At 48.4% G+C, this 16085-nt stretch overlaps 1 protein-coding gene across 2 annotated transcripts in view; it reads left to right on the forward strand.

The window, feature by feature from the left end:
* The window catches only part of DDX3X (DEAD-box helicase 3 X-linked), a 38273-nt gene extending 35338 nt beyond the window's left edge, over positions 1–2935 (forward strand). For both annotated transcript variants that reach the window (XM_069761638.1, XM_069761637.1), the window contains one exon: positions 408–2935. In XM_069761638.1, coding sequence (XP_069617739.1) covers positions 408–490 — 83 coding nt within the window. In that variant the 3' untranslated portion in view covers positions 491–2935. The remainder of the gene's footprint in view (positions 1–407) is intronic.
* The last annotated feature ends 13150 nt before the right edge of the window (positions 2936–16085 follow it).

Below are 16085 nucleotides of genomic sequence, written 5' to 3' on the forward strand. Positions count from 1 at the left end.
CGTTTCGCGCTGAAACGGCCGTCGTCAGCATCTATCGCGTGCTCCTATCCTCACTCTCCCGCCCATGAATTTTAACTGAGATTTAATAAAGTATAGAAGAAAAAGGATAGCACTCCTCGATCTTCAAAATTCTATAACTGTTGAGTGGATCTACATGTTTCTTCTGGAGGGGCACCCGAGATCGTAAGGTATAGTGTCATTGAACTGCACACCTGACAAATACAGGCCTAATGGTATTGGCGTTGCCGTCTACTTTTTTTCTTCTTTGAATGGTAGATTAGTAAATGTGCTTTTTTTTTCTTTTTTCAAGGCTTTCTTGAGTTGTAAACAACTGTGTGTGGATGGCAGCACTTAAATGTGTAAACTAAAACATTCTTTCTTCTAACACTGCATCTTTCTGACCACAGGTGGATATGGTGGCTTCTATAACAGTGATGGCTATGGAGGAAACTATGGCGGCAGCTCCCAAGTTGACTGGTGGGGCAACTAAATCCCCCTACAGCAAAAAAAAAATGACTCAACCAAACAAGCTAATATGGAAACCACATGTAACTTTAGCCAGACTATACCTTGTGTAGCTTCGAGAACTTGTACATTACCAGCTGTGATTCTCCACTGAATTTTCTTTAAGGGAGCTCTGGGCCATGAAGAAAACACACAATAGGAAACAAAGACCTACTCTGATGGTGTTGGAAGATTTTCATTGCTGTAGTGTTGGATTAATTCCAAGTTCACCCCTTTCCCAACAACTGCATTTATTTTTGACTGAGGATAAATTTGTTTGTTAATGTACTGTGCCTTTGACTTTAGACAACTTTTTTATTTTGATGTCCTGTTGGCTCAGTATTGCTCAAGATCTAAATTGTTATAAGAAAATACATTTATTGAACTTGGGCGAAATCAAACCTTGGCACACAGGTGTGATACAACTCAAACAGGAATCGTTTCATCCATGCATTTAATATTACAAGGGAAAAACTCGTGCAGCCAGCCCGCATTAGGGTTTCTGTTAAGTTTGCCTCCTTGAGGCAACAAAACCTTAACGCATATCAGAATGGCTTCTAATGTGGCAAACTGTACGAAGTTAAGTTCTGATTTGCTCACTCTATCCTGGAAAGGTACTTAGAACCTGAAGTCTTTTTAATAAGCCATTCCAGTCACATAGGTGTATGAGTTTGTTCATACACGTTAGGCATTGTTTTTCAGAGGGCGCAATACAGCATTTCCTTTAACAATGTTTAGGCAGAAGAGTAACTCGTGAGCTAGCCAGATATGGGCCGAACATTACAGGGAACGTTCAACTATCTGAAACTTGAAATAGTTTTTAGGAGGTATCATCATTAAATTTGAAGCCTGTCGTGAAAAAACAACAACTGGTAGAATGGCTGACCACAGCAGTTTGTGGTTCTGTGACAGGCCTGGCTGATTTTGGTCTAAAAACGCATGCTAGTGTTAATGTTTTTTGGTCAAGAGGGAATGAACAGGAAGAATTATGCAGCAGGCTTTATTTTAATGCAGATTCACATTACTCTGTTCAAGCTGCGTTGAGAGGTTATAAACATACTTGGCTTACTGTAGACTTTGTAAAATGGCTCCAGATGAGTAAAATGAAATCTTTAAGATCTTTGGTGGAACAAATGTACATGACTGCACAAGGTGTAAAATCTGCTAACATGTGCAGTTTAGTCAGTTTTAGTTGCATAGGTTTCCATTGTATTTAGTATGTCAATGCTAAATCTGGCCAAAGAGTAATTCCCACCTTTTACGCCTCTGCCACTTAAAATTTAGCTAACTTTACGTAGTTAAATTCAAACAACTCTGGTGGCATAGGAGTGGCAAAAAAAAATATCTAACGTGCAATAGATTTTACAAGTGTTTTGTGCCTTGCTCCAAGTCTTTTTGTAGGTGCACTTGACAGTATTGAGGTAATTGTTATGGTGCTATTTAAAATATAGGTGGCCCTTGTACATTTTTGCCCATAACTTTATACAAAACTTCTTTTATTGCACATTCAGAGAATTTTTTATATAAGTCTTGTGTACGTGTCCTTAACCTCAAATCTTATTTTTGTCTCTTTGCAATGGCAAATACACTGCTTGGAGTCTAGGGCAGGATTGAGACTTATTTGGGACCATGGGAGTGATAGATGGGGAAGCAACTATTTTGCACACAATGGATTTCTAGATACTTTTTGCTGCTAGTTTTGTGTAATATTTATTGAACATTTTGACAAATATTTATTTTTGTAAGCCTAAGTGATTCTTTGAAAGCTTAAAGAAACTTGACCAAAAGACAGTACAAAAACACTGGCACTTGAATGTTGAATGTCAACGTATGCGTGAAATTATATATTTCGGGGTAGCGTGAGCTTTTAATGTTAAGTCATATTAAACTCTTAAGTCAAATTAAGCAGACCCAGTATTGGCTGAGTAGCCATAACGTTCTGGTGTAATTAAAATAAAATTGGCAACTTGAAATTTAAACATGCCAAGGTTTTGATACACTTGTCTTAAGATATTAATGAAACACTTCAAAACACTGATGTGAAGTGTCCAGATTCTCAGATGTTTGTTGCGTGAGTTTTGTTTAGTTGTGCGGTTATTTTTTTTTTTTTTGTTTTATTTTTTTTAAATTTCAGTGAATGTCTGGCACATTGCAATCCTCAAACATGTGGTTTATCTTTGTCATACTGAAAATTGGTGACTTGTCTTCGATGATTACATATTAGCAAGTGACTTTGGCAATACCTTTTTAACAAGAACAAGGTTCACACATTTATATGCAAAGAATGGATTTGAACTTGCTAAATGTCAAGATTGACCCTCAAGTCGCTTTAGTTTAGATTTTGCTTATTGTACTAGTATAGATGCTTGGCACTGCATGTGCTGTGCATTACTGATTTTATTAAAATAAAAGTTGAATGGCAAACAATAAATGACTCATTGCTTCCTTTGGCCACTACCATAAGAAAATATCCAAACTTCACATTACATAATTTTTTTTTTTTTTCCTTTTTGTCTAACTTGTCATTGGTTAACTGTCTCAAACATGTTTAGCAAAGCCGTTCCATTTGCTGTGGCATAAAGCTGTCCATTAAGTGTACTTTTGTGTGTGTATGTGTGTGTGTGTGTGTGTGTGTATATATCCCAATTCTAACGCTGATTCTAGAATATGCATGTCCACGTAGTATATTGCCCAGTCACGTATGTAACAGGTTAAAATAAACATATACTCACCTTCCGAGGGAGCCCTTGTAGCCCTGTCGCCTGTGTGCCGTGCAGGCGGCAGCTTCCGGTCCCAGGGTTGGATGAGCGCAGGACCTGTGATGACGCAGTCACATGACCATAGTGTCATGGAAGGTCCTTCTCGCATACGATCCTTGGCCCCGGAACCTGCCGCTTGCACTGCAGAGGAGAGGACACGACATCAGAGGGTGAGAATAACATTTTTTTTTTTTTTTTTTAACATTAGATCTTTTTACTATTGATGCCGCATACGCATCATCAATAGTAAAAAGTTGGTCACACAGGGTTAATGGCTGCGTTAATGGAGTGCGTTACACCGGTCCATTAATGCTGGCATTAACCCTGTGTGAGGGCTGACTGGAGGGGAGTACGGAGCGGGCACCGACTGCGGGGAGGAAGGAGCGGCCATTTTTCCGCCGGACTGTGACGGTCGCTGATTGGTCGTGGCAAATCAGCGACTTGGATTTCCATGACAGAGGCGGCGACCAATGAATATCCATGACAGAAAGACACAGAAGTGACCCTTGGACAATTTATATAGTAGGTAGACACACACTATGTGTATATATATACACATATATGTGTGTGTATATATGCACATTGTATACATTAGTATGTGTGTGTGTGTGTGTGTACACACACACACACACACTCACACACACACACAGTCTGTATATGTATGTATGTGTGTGTATATATATATATATATATATATATATATATATATATATATATATATATATAATTTATATTTAGTATATTACATTACATATTACTCTGTCGCCTCATTGGGGGACACAGGACCCTGGGTGTTATGCTACTGTCCACTAGGAGGCGACGCTATGCATAATCTGAAAAAGATTAACTGTGGCTCCTCCTCTGCAGTATACACCCCTGGACAGCGTCGGCCTTCTCCAGTTTTTGCTTAGTGTCGCATAGAAGGCACACCTAAAAAAAATTTACCCCGTTTTTTTTTTTTTCTTTTTCTGACGGATTACAGATGAAGAAAAGTGGGTCTCCTGTGAGACTCCCGGCATGGCTCCTTCCTTGGCCCCCGATTATGGGGTTCCCGGTTGAAGTTGAGATGGCTATTCCCCATGTCACACAATAGACACGGCTCCCTGCTCCACTGTCTATGCGGCAGCACCAGCTCTATACTGCCTCAGGGGGACCCCTCACAGGGCCCCCCCCTTCCACTTATAGCCTCACCGCTATCCTGCCTTAAAGCCGCCTAAGGTTTTCTCTAACCACCCAAAGTTTAAGGTGATCCTTAAAAAAGCAGCTCTCACAGCCTGAGAAAAAATTTGCTAATCACAAATATCTGGAGGCGAGGTACCCCTTCTCGCAGAAAGGATACCAAGGAATGAACAGACCCACCTGAAGTGGACCCCCCAGTCTCTAGAGTAGCAGCACAGACCCCCCTTTCACTGCCAGATAGCTCAACCCTCAGGGACGCAGCAGACCGGCAGGTAGAACGCATGGCTCGTTCAATTTTTGAGGCTGCAGGGGCATCCCTGGCTCCCGTGTTCGCTTCAGTTTGGGCTGCCAAGGCCATTCTGGCCTGGGCCAAAAATTTACAAGCTGGCCTCCAAGCATCCGCTCCTGAGCTGTCGGACCAAGCGTTTCAAATAGCAGTTGTAGCAGATTACATGCTTCATGCAGCTCTGGATTCAGCAAGGGGTGTAGCTCGGATAGCATCAAACACCATCACAATTCGGTGTATCCTCTGGCCGCGGGAATGGAAAGCGGACGCAGCCTCAAAGTCCCTCACGCACCTCCCCTACCTCAGTGGGCGACTTTTCGGTGAACAGTTGGACACGATATCCAACGCCACCCTGGGTAATAGTACATCTCTTCCCCAACTGAAACCTAAACGCACTTACAAGAAGCGTAACCAAACTATTCCGATCCTTTCGGAACTCCTCGGGCTGGTCGGTTTCGCGTCCAGCACAAAATCGTAACCGTTCCCCACGCAGGGACAAGTCACGATCGACACAAAGGTCGGACAAGACCTGGCAGTCAAAAGCAGGCCAGTCCAAGCCCAGAGGAGGAAAATCTCAGACTTTCTCATCATGACTCACGGACTCTGGAAGACACCACACCTGTAGGCGGCCAACTTTTTCTTTCATCAAGTCTGGCTGCCTATTACAGAAGACGGGTGGGTCAGGGAACTAGTGTCTTCTGGATACAAGATAGAGTTCACCTCCAACCCATCAGACCGATACTTCCTCTCTGTCCCCCCAAAACCACCAGCCAAGGCTCGTGAGGAGACAAGCAGTCTCCTCACTTTTTCAAGCAGGAGTCCTAATCTTCTTTCTTTATCTTTTTTATAAATTCACCAAAAAAACCAGCCTTCACACAGAAGCCATAAAGTAAAAAACTATATATAATCTTTATTAAGTTCAATACATATAAAATCAGAATTAGGCGGGTAACATACCCAGAGCACAGAACAAACGGTGGGCAACCCAGAGCGGAAAAGTATCGTAAATCACATCCCAAATGTAAACAATATGACGTAACAAAGTGCCAATGTGCAGTTGATCACATACATACATACATACATACATACATACATACATACATACATACATACACATAATACAAGTATATAAAGGCAAGGGCAAGTAGTAAATTATATATTTACCAGATGGAGCGCTCCTGGGGACCCACCACACCCGACGCGCGTTTCGGTGCGAAACGCGCGTCGGGTGTGGTGGGTCCCCAGGAGCGCTCCATCTGGTAAATATATAATTTACTACTTGCCTTTATATACTTGTATTATGTGTATGTATGTATGTATGTATGTATGTATGTATGTATGTATGTATGTATGTGATCAACTGCACATTGGCACTTTGTTACGTCATATTGTTTACATTTGGGATGTGATTTACGATACTTTTCCGCTCTGGGTTGCCCACCGTTTGTTCTGTGCTCTGGGTATGCTACCCGCCTAATTCTGATTTTATATGTATTGAACTTAATAAAGATTATATATAGTTTTTTACTTTATGGCTTCTGTGTGAAGGCTGGTTTTTTTGGTGAATTTATACGTTTCCTTCATGGCTATACATTAGGGATATTTATAGGTGTTGTTTATCTTTTTTATATAGCGCTAACATATTCTGCAGCGCTTTACAGTTTGCACACATTATCATCGCTGTCCCCGATGGGGCTCACAATCTGAATTCCCTATCAGTATGTCTTTGGAATGTGGGAGGAAATCTTATTACCTGGAGGAAACCCACGCAACCATCGAGAGAACATACAAACTCTTTGCAGATGTTGTCCAGGGTGGGATTAGAACCCAGGACTCCAGCGCTGCAAGGCTGCAGTGCTAACCACTGCACCACAGTGCTGCCCAAGAGTCATAGTACCGGTCCCCATGGCCGAGGGTTCTACTCCTTTCTATTCGTAGTCCCCAAGAAAGGAGGCAGCGTGCGGCCCATACTGGACCTAAAACAACTCAAATATGTACGGGTCAGTCACTTCGGTCCATCATTGCGTCCATGGAGAAGGGAGAATATCTCGCCTCCCATATAGACATGCAAGATGCATACCTGCATATACCGATTGCACCTGCCCATCAGAGGTTTCTCAGGTTTGCAATCAACCAGAACCACTACCAGTTTGTGGCTCTCCTGTTCGGACTCGCCACGGCTCCCAGAGTGTTTACCAAAGTCATGGCAGCCACCATGGACGTCCTGCACTCCAGAGGCATAGTAGTCGTTCCATACTTGGACGATCTACTCGTCAAGGCTCCCACCTTCAAGGACTGCGAGCTCAGCGTCTCAATCACAATTGACACTGAGTTGCATGGGCTGGTTAGTCAACCTACAAAAGTCATCACCAACCCTGAGTCAGTCTCTGACCTTCCTGGGAATGCTATTCAATACCTCCAGGGGTCTGGTGCTCCTTCCCAAGGACAAGGCACTGGCTCTCTGCCTAGGAGTTCACACCCTCCTCAAACCCCCTTGATCTCTGGTTTGCCATGAGAGTCCTCAGCAGAATGGGGACAGTAATAGAAGCGGTCCCATTTGCCCAGTTTCACCTCAGGCCTCTCCAACTAGCCATCCTCAAGTACTGGGACAAGAACCCTTTCTCGACAGGAAGTTCCGGCTAACGTCAACCAGGAGGTCCCTGCACTGGTGGCTCAAGCCAACCTCGCTAGCAAAGGGGAAATCCTTTCTCACAGGTCAATGGAAGGTTCTGACCACCGATGCGAGCCTGACAGGTTGGGGTGCAGTGCACCTACACCACAGGGCAAGTGGTTCCCAGTGGAAGCGATCATGCCCATCAACATCCTGGAAACTCGTGCCATCCTCCTGGCATTGAGGGCTTTCCATCACTTATTGGCAGCCTCTCGCATCAGAATACAGTTGGACGTTGCCATGACTGGCATATGTGAATCACCAAGGGGGGACCCGCAGTACCCAGGCGATGCGAGAAGTGTCACACATCCTCCACTGGGTGGAGGACACAGGGTCGGTTCTCTCAGCGGTCCACATTCCGGGTGTGGACAACTGGGAAGCGGACTTCCTCAGCCGACAAGGAATAGACTCGGGAGAGTGGTCTCCATCCCGAAATTTTTCGCCTGATCTGCCATCGCTGGTGGACCCTGGATGTGGACCTAATGGCATCCCACTTCAATGCCAAGGTCTCCAACTTCATGGCCAAAGCACACAATCCACGGTCACTCGGAGCAGATGCTATGATTCAGGACTGGACCCAGTTCCAGCTTCTGTACATTTTTCCACCTCTCCCCCCTGATATCCAGAGTGGTGAGGAAGATCAAGCAAGAGGGAGTTCCAACCATCCTAATCGCACCGGACTGGCCCAGACGTACATGGTACGCCGACATCATACAACTTACAGCAGACTCCCCCTGGCACTTCCCCGACCGCCCGGATGTCCTATCACAAGGCCCGTTCTACCACCAGAACTCAGGGGCCCTCAATTTGACGGTGTGGCCCTTGAAATCTGGGTTCTAACCCAGGCAGGGCTCTCGCTGGACATCATTAGGACCATGATCAGGACACGGAAGCCAGCCTCTGCCAAGATTTATTACCATACCTGGAAAGCTTTCTTTACCTGGTGCGAATCTCGTGGCCAGACCCCACTCCCTTATTCCCTCCCCAAACTACTTGGTTTTCTCCAATCTGGTCTGGAGGCCAGGCTGTCCCTGGGCTCGCTTAAGAGCCAGGTGTCGGCCCTCTCAGTGCTTTTTCAAAGGCGCATTGCTACCAAGCCGCAAGTAAGGACTTTTCTTCAGGGGGTTTCCCGATTGGTTCCCCCCTACAGACGACCACTAGAAACGTGGGACCTCAACCTGGTCCTGACAGCATTGCAGGAACCACCCTTCGAACCCCTTAAGGAGGTCCCGCTCCGCCTTCTCTCCCAGAAGGTGGTTTTCCTGGTGTCAATCACCTTGCTACGCATGGTGTCTGAACTGACAGCACTCTCCTGCAGACGGCCCTTCCTGGTTTTTCACCAGGACAAGGTAGTTCTCCGTACGGTCCCATCCTTCCATAGGTTGTGTCCCACTTCCACCTCACTGAGGAAATTTCACTGCCATCCCTTTGTCTGGTTCATAGAGTGGAGAAGGCTCTGCATACGCTTGACCTTGTCAGGGCATTACATATGTGTCTAGGACTGCGTCCTGGAGGTCTGATTCTCCTTTCCTTCTTCCGGAAGGCATCCGCAAGGGTCTGCCAGCTTCCAAAGCTACCCTTGCCAGGTGGATAAAATCCACCATACAAGAGGCTTGGCGCCGTAAGAATTCTCTTCCAGCTGGTATTACGGCACACTTTACACGGGCGGTAGGGGCATCCTGGGCTATTTGGCACCAGGCTTTGGCACAAGTGTGTAAGGCGGCCACTTGGACTAGTCTACGTTTACTAAACACTGCAGGGTTCATACCCAGTCCTCAGCGGATGCGAACCTGGGTAGATGTGTTCTGCAGGCGACGGTGCCCCAAGTGTAGGGGCCTGTCTGCACAATATTCGTCCATTGCTTCCCACCCAGGGGCTGCTTTGGGACGTCCCTTGGTCCTGTGTCCCCCAATGAGGTGAGAGTAAAGGAGACTTTTGTGTACTCAACGTAAAATCTCTCTTCGCCTCTAATTGGGGGACACAGCTCCCACCCTGTTGCCCTTTCTGGGCCGTTGTTACTGTTGAGTTCTCATTGTTTCTTAAGCTCGTACATAGTTGCCTTCTTATAGGCATGGTTATGTTATTCATGTTACGTTCCTCCTGCTTTTGCACAAAACTGGAGAAGGCTGACGCCGTCCAGGGGTGTATACTGCAGAGGAGGAGCCACGGTTAATCTTTTTCAGATTATGCATAGTGTCGCCTCCTAGTGGACAGCAGCATAACACCCATGGTCCTGTGTCCCCCAATCGGAGGCTAAGAGAGAGATTTTACGGTGAGTACACAAAAATCTCCTTTTCTGAAGTAGAAAAATATGCCTGTTCATTAAAAAAAAAAATGGAGAAAATTTGCACCTAGGTCACAATTGTGCAAGTAGGTTATTTGGTGCCCCATTCAAAACTTGTGATTTACACTTTATTCTGTCAATCTTCAGCTTCCACTAAACTACATTGCTGTCACCAGGATTTTGCCACCTGATCTGAGTGTAGCATAATGAAGAGACTGGAGCCCCAGATTCCAGTGGTGTCTCTTGCTGTAGTCTTAGCAGTAGATTACCACTAGAGGGCTAGTTAACTTGCAGCCATGTAGTTGCCCCTATTCCTACTGACCCCACTGACGACTACTTGTATAAACTGCATAGCGAGACAGCAGTCAATCATTGGTGGGTGGCATTTATACAGAGCTCTGCATTCGGAGAACTGTTAGATCTGCAGTAGAAAACTTAATTTGTCAAAACTGTAGTTGGCAGTCCAGTAAGATATACATGGCTGGAATCCTAATGTATCTGCCCCTACATTATGCTGCCAAGATTGATTACCAAAAACATGGTGACCTGATGGATCACACTAATGGTAAATGCAGCAACCTTCACTTGGCAGGAAGTCAGAATTTTGATCCCTTCATTTCCTTGTGTAGAATTCAAAATTCCCTGCATAAAGGAATTGACTATAATCGGCACTACATCTTCAAACTGAAGAGCATGGTGAACAAGTATTAGAATAACTGCCAACTGTTTAAAGTACTAAATATATATATTTCTCCTTCGCCACATTGGGGGACACAGGAGCATGGGGTGTTATGCTGCTGTCACTAGGAGGCTGACACTAAGCTGAGACAAAAAAAAGGTTAGCTCCTCCCCTGCAGTACACACCCTCATGCTGGCTTCCAGAGACCCAGTTCAAGCTTAGTGTCCGTAGGAGGCACACTGGATTTAACTTTTACTGGACGAAGGGGCGACGGAACCTTTCAAGGCTCCGATCTCCCCGAACCAACAACAGGCGAGCACGGGAGTTCACCTCTCCGTATCCTCTCCTGCGACGTGGGATGCCACTGCCTGAGCTGATTTTTGGTAGCGACGGGCCTTTTCTAGGGATCGATCTCCCCCACCCCCCTTACAGACGAGCACATGGAGGTCCTCCACGTATCCTCTTCTGCAGCCAGGTCTTTTTGCCAGACATCTGCCCTGCCCACCAGGTTTACCCTCGGCTGCTCAGAGGCACCTTACTTCGTGGCGTCCGTGCAGCCCCCACTGCATCACCACTGAATATGCGGTGGTTGGAAGGATGCGGATGGTTCCTCTCCCCCCCCCCCCTTTTTCAGGGGATGGAGGCTCCCCAATCCCTGCACCGTCTTATTCTAGAGATCCCTGGGCACAGCTCACCTGACAGGATCCCTGACAGCAAGAGTTGGCGTTCCCCCTCTTTTCGGGGTAAGTGCCTCGGGGGGGGGGGGGGGGGGGGGGAGGCGGCCTCTCTGCGGTCCGGAGGGCTCCTTTTTTACCAGCGGCACATTTATTTCTGGACCCCTTAGCCTCTGGCGTTCAGCGGCTGCGCGCTGGGCCGAAGCCTCAAATTTAGTCCCCGGCTTCAGCCTAGCACAGGCCGCATCCTGATAGGCTCCGCCCCCCCTTTCACATAATCCTGCGGTGCCGCCCCCTGGTCCTGGCGCTTCTCTCTCTCTGCGAGACTTCCTTCTCTTCTAATCTCGGCGGCCATCTTGGATTTTCCTCTGTACGCCGCAGCTTCCATCACGTGCAGCGTTTTGATCGCCGACTGTCGCCAACAACCGCCGCCTCTCTCCCTTTGCGGGACACAGAACCACGGATAAGGAGACCACGTCAGGTTCTCCCCTGCAGCGCCGCCCTCGCTTCCTTAGTTATAGACCCTGAGGTCTATCTTACATTAGGGTGCACCATGTCCCAGTCAAAGTCTAAAAAGTCCTCAAAGGTGCATACTACCTTTTTTTTTTTTTTTTCTGCGTGTACCACCTGCCAGGCTCCACTTCCTCAGCCTCAGAGTCCCCCCCCCTCTGCTCAGCCTGCGATGCCCCAAGTGCCCTGGAGCAATCCTTTTCATGGGTTAAGAGATCCCTCCGTAACAGGGGAATCGTCTGCCACCAGGGGCCGCTCTCTCCGGAAAGAAGCACGGTTATCCAGAAAACGGATCCGCACTACCTCTCCTGAGCACTCACCTTGCCAGTCAGCTTCAGGCAGCTCCACCTCTCGCTCACCCTCTTTAGGGGCTCGTAGCGTTCACGACTCTGAATATGAGTCTGATGTATCCTTAGACCCGGATGCTCCGGAGTTTAGATCTACTGTTGACTCCCTCATTGAGGCAGTCAATCACGCCCTCAGTGAACGATGACCCTAATTCGGCTCCGGACCACTCTGTCTCCTTTACTAGAACCAAGCGTTCTCATAAGACGTTCGCCTCCCACCCAGATTTCCTGGATATAGTCAGGCGACACAGGGAGCGTCCGGATAAGCGTTTCACGGGCAAAAAGGCCCTGGAATCGAAGTATCCTTTTTCCGCAGATCTCGTTAAAGACTGGATGGAGTCCCCTTTGGTAGACCCTCCGGTTTCGCGCCTTGCTTCCAAGACTCTTATCCAATCCAGATGGCGCTTCAATTAAGAACCTCACAGAACGCCAGCTAGATTCTCTAGCTTGCTCAGTGTACGAAGCCTTGCCTATTTCCCTATTTCCCTCCTTCGCCGCGGCTTGGGTGGCCAAGGCGATGGTTTCCTGGGCAGATGCCCTAGCAAAATCGGTTCAGGAGCAGGATCTCCTGTCTGAGGTGGCGGACCTTGCCAAACAGATTGCCATGGCTAGGGATTACGTGATGTACGCATCCCTCGATGCAGCGAACTGTGCAGCAACGGCGGCTTCAAACACCATCACCATCAGAAGAGCCATTTGGCTCAGAGAGTGGCGCGCAGATTCCTCTAAAAAGTCTGATTTCCCTTCCTTTTCAGAGCGGGCGTCTTTTTGGAGAAAAGCTAGACCAGCTTATTTCTGACGCTACAGGGGGAAAGAGCAAGTTCCTTCCCCAACAGAGGCCCAAGGCTGCCTTCCAGCGCCAACCATATTTTCGCTCTCGGCCCTTTCATAGCAGTCCAGCCTGGTCCAATCCTGCCGCCTCTTCCAGATCGGACCGATCCGCTCGCTCAGACATTCGTCCCTCTTTCAGGCCGAATCAGTCCTGGCGAGGAAAGCCTAGGCAACCCAGAACCAGAGGGTCCAGGCCTGCCAGATTCCCTTCGCAATGACTCGGGAACTGTTCCAGTCGATGCCACCAAAGTAGGCGGACGTCTACTTCTTTTTCAGCAAGTCTGGCTCTCCGTCATCCACGACGAATAGGTCAGGGATCTGGTGTCGTTTGGCTACAAAATAGTTCTCTGCCTCCCCCTCCAGCTCGGTTTTTTCCCTCTCGTCTCCCCAGTTCGGGGGCTCAGTCTCGCGCCCTTCTTTGCGCCATTCATTCCCTCCGCCAGAGCGGGGTCATTGTTCCGGTTCCGGTTTTTACTCAAACCTCTTCGTCGTGCCAAAAAAGGACGGAAAAGTGCGCCCCATTTTGGACCTGAAGCTCCTGAACAAGTGCGTAAAAGTACAGAACTTCAGGATGGAATCGCTCCGGTCGGTCATCTCCTCGATGGAGAGAGGGGATAGACATCAAGGGGCTTCGATAGACATCAAGGATGCCTATCTCCATATTCCAATATTCCCGCCACATCAAAGGTTCCTCCGCTTTGCCATCCTAGAGGACCACTTCCAATTCACGGCCTTACCCTTCGGTCTTGCCACGGCGCCCAGGGTATTCACGAAAGTCATGGCGGCCGTCATGGCCATTCTTCATTCTCGAGGAGTGGTCATGTTGCCTTACTTAGACGACCTCCTCAAAGGGTCCGTCTTTTCAGGCCTGCGAGGCAAGCGTCCGCATTACCTTGGATTCTCTTTCGCACCTGGGCTGGTTGATCAACTTGGACAAGTCCTCCCCCGTTCCTGCCCGACGGATCTCCTTTCTGGGAATGATCCTGGACACCTCAAGGGGACTGGTCTTGCTTCCTCGGTCCAAGGCCCAAGAGCTTCAGCCTGGAGCTCGGACACTCTGCCTTGCCCGCGACACATTCTGTTCGCCATGAAGATCCTGGGCAAAATGGTAGCTGCAATAGAAGCGGTCCCTTTCGCTCAACTCCATCTTGGCCCCTTGCAACAGGCTCTGCTGGACAACTGGGACAGGAGTCCCTTATCCCTCTATCGTCCATGCCCTTTGTCCCCGCGGGTCAGACAATCCCTTGTATGGTGGACCCTGGGTCCATCTCTCCTCCAGGGGAAGTCTTTTCTCCCGATCCGCTGGTTAGTGGTAACTACCGACGCCAGTCTCCTCGGCTGGGGTGCGGTGTTTATTCACCACTCTGCCCAGGGTCGTTGGACAGTTTGGGAGTCGAGGCTCCCTATAAACATCCTGGAGATTCGTGTGATCAGACTCGCCCTGAGACACTTTCACTCCCTGCTCGCGGGTCACCCAGTCCAAGTCCAATCTGACAATGTCACAGCGGTGGCATACATAAACCACCAAGGGGGTACCCGCAGCAGGGCAGCGATGCAGGAAGTCTCCCACATTCTTCGTTGGGCCGAAGCCAACCATTCCACCATTTCCGCGGTGCACATTCCGGGCGTCGAAAACTGGGCGGCGGACTTTCTGAGCCGTCAGGGTCTTGCCTCGGAGGAGTGGGAACTCCATCCAGAGGTTTATCGGCAGATCTGCCTTCGCTGGGGGACCCCGGACGTGGATCTGATGGCGTCCAGATTGAACGCCAAGGTTCACAATTTCATTGCTTGTTCTCTGGATCCCCAGGCTATCGGAGTGGACGCGCTGATATCCCCGTGGCATCAGTTCCAACTCCCGTATGTGTTTCCTCCGCTTCCCTTACTGCCGAAGGTGATCCAGAATATCAAGACGGAGGGGGTTCCGGTCATACTGGTCGCACCGGATTGGCCACATCGCGCTTGGTACGCGGAGCTCGTTCAGCTCGTAGCCGACATCCCCTGGCGGTTACCAGACCGCCCAGATCTGCTTCGCCAAGGGCCGATCTGCCACCGGAGCTCAGGGGCCCTACGTTTAACGGCGTGGCTGTTGAAACCTGGATTCTAACTCGAGCTGGTTTCTCTCAGCAGGTCATTCCCACCATAAGCGCTCGCATCTACCACCGCACCTGGAAAACCTCGTGGTGCAGGCTCCAAGGTCGCCCTCCGCTTGTTTTCTCTATCCCTTGCATTTTGGATTTTCTTCAGTCCGGTTTGGATTCCGGCTGGGCATAGAGTTCCCTCAAAGGTCAGATCTCAGCGTTATCCGTGCTATTCCAACGTAGGATCACTGCCAACCTTCAAGTCAAGACTTTCATTCAGGGGATCTCCCATGTGGTACCCCCCTACAGAATGCCGTTGGAGACCTGGGATCTCAACTTGGTCCCGGGGGTTCTTCAGGAACCTCCGTTTGAGCCTCTTCAGGACGTTCCGCTTTCTGTCCTCTCCTGGAAGGTTGCCTTCCTTGTAACTGTGACGTCCATCAGACGGGTATCAAAATTGGCCGCTTTATCCTGCAGGGCTCCTTTTCTTGCCTTCCACCAGGACAAGGTGGTCCTTCGCCCATCTCCGGCCTTTCTTCCTAAGGTGGTCTCAACTTTTCACCTTAACAAGGACATCATTCTCCCCTCTTTTTGCCCGCAGCCAAAACACAGGGTCGAAAGAGCCCTTCATACCCTGGGTGTAATACGGGCCCTTAGGAGGTACATTTCCAGAACGGCTCATTTCAGGAAATCGGACTCCCTTTTTGTTCTCCTGGAGGGTCACAGAAAGGGTTTGGCTGCGTCTAAGGGTATGTGTCCACGTTCAGGATTGCATCAGGATTTGGTCAGGATTTTATGTCAGTATTTGTAAGCCAAAACCAGGAGTGGCTGATAGAAACATATGCACCACTTCTGTATTTATTATACTTTTCCTCTAATTGTTCCACTCCTGGTTTTGGCTTACAAATACTGACATAAAATCCTGACCAAATCCTGATGCAATCCTGAACGTGGACACATACCCTTAAGCCACGATAGCCAGATGGATTCGATCTGCTATCCAGGAATCCTATCGGGTCAGGGGCAGATCTATCCCGGTGGGGATTAGAGCACAATTCCACTCGGTCGATGGGTGCTTCCTGGGCCATCCGGCACCAGGCAACAGCGGAGCAGGTTTGCAAGGCCGCAACGTGGTCCAGCCTGCATACTTTCACAAAGCACTACAATGTCCACATTCATTCCTCTGCGGACGCGGCCCTTGGCAGATGTATTCTGCAAGCGGCCGTTGCGCATTTGTAGTCAGATGGTACACGGAGTTATTTGGTTGTATTGTTTTCCTCCCA

This window comes from Ranitomeya imitator, chromosome 3, assembly GCF_032444005.1.
Source record: "Ranitomeya imitator isolate aRanImi1 chromosome 3, aRanImi1.pri, whole genome shotgun sequence".
Lineage (NCBI taxonomy): Eukaryota > Metazoa > Chordata > Amphibia > Anura > Dendrobatidae > Ranitomeya > Ranitomeya imitator.